Source organism: Gracilinanus agilis, chromosome 1 (genome assembly GCF_016433145.1).
Source record: "Gracilinanus agilis isolate LMUSP501 chromosome 1, AgileGrace, whole genome shotgun sequence".
Lineage (NCBI taxonomy): Eukaryota > Metazoa > Chordata > Mammalia > Didelphimorphia > Didelphidae > Gracilinanus > Gracilinanus agilis.
In genome coordinates, this window is record NC_058130.1 from 590018083 (window position 1) to 590023169 (window position 5087).

The 5087-nt window shown below is 46.9% G+C and overlaps 1 protein-coding gene across 1 annotated transcript in view; it reads right to left on the reverse strand.

The window, feature by feature from the left end:
- Positions 1-3051, reverse strand: part of CARMIL1 (capping protein regulator and myosin 1 linker 1) — a 394009-nt gene extending 390958 nt beyond the window's left edge. Inside the window, exon 1 of the mRNA XM_044667332.1 lies at positions 2535-3051. Coding sequence (XP_044523267.1) covers positions 2535-2574 — 40 coding nt within the window. The 5' untranslated portion in view covers positions 2575-3051. The remainder of the gene's footprint in view (positions 1-2534) is intronic.
- Between the last annotated feature and the right edge of the window lie 2036 nt (positions 3052-5087).

The following is a 5087-nucleotide window of genomic DNA, read 5'->3' on the forward strand; positions in this document are numbered from 1 at the left end:
TTCCTTCCTTCCTTCCTTCCTTCCTTCCTTCCTTCCTTCCTTCCTTCCTTCCTTCCTTCCTTCCTTCCTTCCTTCCTTCCTTCCTTTCTATCTTTCTTTCCCAACCCTTACCTTCCTTCCCTCTTAGAATGAATAGTAAATATTGGTTCCCGAGGCATTAAAGCAGTAAGGGTCAGACCAGTGATAGGCAAATTTTTTAAAGAAGGGGCCAAAGGAAAGGAGATGTTCATCTGTCAGTCTGTTTCTAAGGCAACTCTTTTGAAGTTTCATTGTATTGTATCCTACTCATTGTATTCTTCAGATTAGGAATAATGTCCTTCTGCCAGATAGATCATTTCAGGGGACCACATCTGGAAGCCAGCCACAGTTTGCCCATCACTGGGTTAGACAATGGCAATTAAGTGACTTGCCCAGGGTCACACAGTTAGGAAATATTTGAGGTCAAAGGAACCTGGCTCTCAATCCACTGAGCCACTTAGCTGCCCCCACCACTAATTTATAAAATAATTTATTTTTCCCATTTTTCCTAGAGCATAAGTGGCGATCTAAACATTTTATTACTAAAAAAAAAAAAACCAACATTTTAAAATTGTATGTGTACATTTTAAAATTTTAAATGATTAAAACCAAACTTATCTCCTCACTTCTTAGGCTAGCTAATTAGAATTCCCCAGCCACCTCAAGCACTTTTCTTATCTAAAAAGGACCTATCTCCAGGACCTTTCAGGATTGAAAGGCATCTTCCTTGCCTGGGCAGGTTTCCTTTTTCTGGCATAGTGGAAAAGTCCATTCTACCACCCTGAAGGAGATTGAACATCCTAACAAAACAAAAAGTAAGGCAGAAAAGGCTTTGGGGGTTTATACAAGTATATATAAAAAGCTATATAAACATATATAACTATTGTACATACTTTCATAGATTATATATACTTGTATAGTGTGCATGTGTGCATATGTATATATATACATATATGTATATTTAAAATTTGCTGATTGCAAAGGGAGATAGGGTGATTCTCTTAGGCATCAAAAAAGGTAACTTTTTATCCTTGAGTTTAGTCTGAATCTGGCTAAAGGCCAATTTTCCTTTTGGAAATTCAGCAAATGCAGGGGCTTCACAAAGTCTAGCAACATCATTTTACCTGCAGAGTTAGCACTTACCAAAAGACAAGCACACAAACTTTCCATAGATGTATTACTGTCTAAGACAGAAACCAGAGAGGCAAATTCCACAAACGCAGACTGATGAGTATTTGGAAACTTCCTCTTGTGGTCAGTGCCAAACATCAGCTGTTTTGAATAGTAGTCTGCCCTGTATGCCAGTGAAAGCTCTGTAAAGGGATGTCGGTCACTGGGGCTAAATACACATACATGCGTGTGTGTGTATGTATACACACACACACACATCATGCAATAATAGTTTTCCACACCTGTGAAGCTTAAAATACTGTTTTTACCAAGCCATTCAAGATCTCCCACAATTCACCTTGGACTCTAATATCTTTTCTGGAACCCCGGAATACAACCTGTTTTAAATTTCAAGGTACTTCTCACAGCCAAGGACCCTAGACTCCCAAGCAAAGCCTTAAAACTGCCTCCCTAACATGGTTTACTTTCCCAAGTGTGCCGATCTCAGAGGGTCTCCAAACAACAGGTCACCTTGGCTGAGTCACAAAAGGTTTTGGGACAGAGAGCGGTGGTTAATCATTATTAAAGACGTGCTTTTATTATTAACTCTCAATTTCCTGGCCTCCAGTTTACGTCAGCCTTTTACCACCACCACCCATTATCTCTTTTCTCCCTCCCCTCCCCGCACCCCCCTCCCTTTCCCCCCCCCAATTCAGAGCTCCACAGGCTACTCCAAGCCACGCCTTTCCAGGCGCAGTAGCTTAACCAGAACAGCATGGCATAGTGATAGCGAGAAGCAGGGACTGCGGAGCTAGGGGAACGCGCAGAGGGTGGAAGCCGGGAGCGGAGCCGGATGGAGGGATGCTGCGCTCTAAGCTGAGAGAGGTGGGCACCTCCTCAGTCTCCTTCAACCTCCACTACGGCCCGGGGGCTGCTGCGCCGGACTTCCTTGGAGTTTGTGGTGGAGGGGGAGATTTAAGCGCTCAGCCAGGTTTTCCTTCCCTGCCTCCCGAACTCCAAATCGGAGCCTCCCTCCGTCCCATAGCTCCTCCTCTCCCCTCCCCTCTCCCCGCAAACCTCCCCACCAGCAGCGCAGCGGCAGCGCAGGGGCAGCCGCGGGAGAGCTCGCCTCTGCCAGTCACCTCCCAGCCCCGAAACCCTCTCGTCGTTTTTCCAGTCTCCTACCTCACCTCGTTTTAAGTCACTTTGATCTCCTCCCCACCACCACCTCTTTTGGGGGCGGGGGGCAAAACGATAGTAGCCAATCGCCCTGAAAAACTTCCCTGCAGATCCTGCCAAACCTGGGTCCCTGCTTGGAGTCATCCCAGGGGGAAGGGGAAAAGGTGAAGGTGGGATGCAGAGGAAGGAGATGGAGAAATATAAGAAATAAACAGCGTGAATCTTACCTATCAACTCTTTGGGCACCTCTGAGCTCTCTTCAGTCATTGTTGCCCTTTATGGAGGAGTATGAAGCTGGTTCACTATAATTTATTATTTCCCCACCCTCTCCTGAGCACCTAAAAATATTTTTTTCTTTGAAGAAACAGATGCGGCTCGAGAATGGAGCGGGGAGGAGGCAGGGAAGGAGGAAGAAAAAAATTTTAAATTGCTGCCCTCCCCCCACCAAAAAAAAAAAAAAAAAAAAAAAGAGTTGCAAATAGGAGATGACTATGTAGCTGCTACATGACGACTCAGCTTCGGTTACTGGTGGAGACTGGACAGGGGATAAGGGTGAAATAGCCCGCCGGGAGCCGGGGAAGAGGCGGTTGGGACCGCCCGCAGCAGCCGCCTCCACCTCCGCAGCTGCGGCTGCTGTTGCTGTTGCTGCTGCCGCTGCTCCTCCTCTCACTCCCTTACTCGCTCCCTCCGCTCCAGCCTTCTCCCTCCCGCTGGGGCTCCCGCTTCCCTCCAGTCCTTAGCTGCTCTCGCCTCCCTCCTTCCTGCTCCAGACACCTACTGGCCTTAGGTGAAAGCGGAAGGCGTGGGGAGGGGGCGGAGGAGAGGAGTCGAGGAGGGGAGGGGAGAGGAGGGGAGGGGAAGAAAAGGGAGGCGGGGAGGAGGAATAGGATTTCCTCGCTTTCTATCCGTGGCTCCCCGCCCCGCCAGGGACTGCAGGGCGCACGCAAACCCGGCCCTCCTTCTCCTTCTCCTCCTCCTTTCTCCTCTCCTCCTCCTTCTCCACCTCCTCTAGTTACTCCTCACCTCGCGAGAGCCAGCCTCCCAGAAAGGACCCACGCTCAGGCCTCCTGCCGCCCCATAACCTGCCCGGGGTATCCGCACACCGGGCTGGAGGCATGAAGGAACTTGGGCCGCCAGTCCTTGCTACCACCCAAACCACAAATTCCCTGCGCCTGGAGACTCCGAAGACAGGAACCCGGGGGCCATCTGCTGGCAGCAGAGAGAGGAGATGGGGAGGCCTGGGCTTCTGCGGGTGCTAGGAATAGCTTCCTTACGTGAGGATTTCTCCTGTTTTCCTCCTTTTAGATACTAAATGGGAAATGGAAGATGGTGGAGGGCAGCCCCAGTTTGACCATCATACTGTTTTGCAAAGAGACAGTCTCCTTTCCTGGAACAGTTTAACAAACGCCCCCATCCCTTACATGTTGTCATTTCATCTGCAGTATTTATTTTCCATCTTCATGTGAGCACAAGCTAAGCAAAACCTGGAAACACAAACCATATGGCGAGGAATGACTCTGCGCCTCCCCCAGCCCCATACATTTCCAAGCATGTGCTTGCCAGACATTTGAAATACCCATCATTTAAATTGTAAAAGCAGCTTGAGAGAAGCCCAGGCAACAGTTGCCACCTCCTTCTATTCTGTTCTCCCATCCCCCTACTTATCCTAGAATCAGAGGTTTTGAGTTAGAGATTTAGAGGTCCTGAAGTTCAAACCCATCATTTTACAGATAAGGAAGCTAAGGTTGAGAGAAGCCCCCACCCTACCCATTTTAATTTTGGAAATTGTGCAAAGCAGCCACTCAGAGGCTGATCAGGAGAAATTGAGGAACCAAGGATATTGTGTACCTCAAATTATACCTATTTACTCCAGACCAGGAAAGCAAACATTTTACCAATGAGAGCTGGGTAACAGTAGAGAAAGGGAGAAAAGGAGAGAGGAAAACTGGAAGCTTTGGAGGTCTCATTTGAAACAAACCTCTGAGAACACTGAACATTTAAATCACACTGCTGCTCAAATCCTTTAATGGCAGCCTTCAAGCTACATGATCAAATCCAAAACACCTGAACCTAGCATTCCAGGCCCTCTCAAATCTAACTCATTCTACTTTTTACAGTCTTAAAATTAGAAGAAAAAAAAAAAACCTCAGTAGTCAGTTATGTAATCTAAATAATCTAAGCAAGAATCCTGTCTACAAGGTACCAGAGAAATGGGCATCTGGGTTTTTTTCCCCCCTTTTTCTTGAAGACTTCCTATAAGAAGAAATCTATAATCTACTGAGGCAGCCCATTCATTCCATTTTTGAATAGCTCTGATTGTTAAAGAGTTTTTGCTTATATCATGGCTGTCTTTCTCCACAGTTTTCACCCACTGCTTAGTTCAACCTTCTAGGGTCAGGCCAAGCAGAACAAGTCTGATCTCTCATCCCCATGATAGCTGATTCAAATACTTGAAGCTGGCTATCATGTCCCCACCTAAGTAGTATAAACAGCCTCGGTTCCTATAGCTATCCTTATAAAGCATGATCTTGAGGCCCCTTAGTAACTTGGTTGCCTTCCCTTTAACACTCTTCAGCTCTTTTTAAACCATTTCTCCCATTATTCCTCTAAAACTCTTGGCTTGAGGCAATTGGGTCTTGCCTTTAGAACATACCAGTAGATTTTCACTTTTCCTGCTCTTTGAATTTATGAACCAAGGAAATTTCTAATAAAAAAAAAAAATGCCAACCAGGGGCAGCTGGGTAGCCCAGTGGATTGAGAGTCAGGCCTAGAGACAGGAG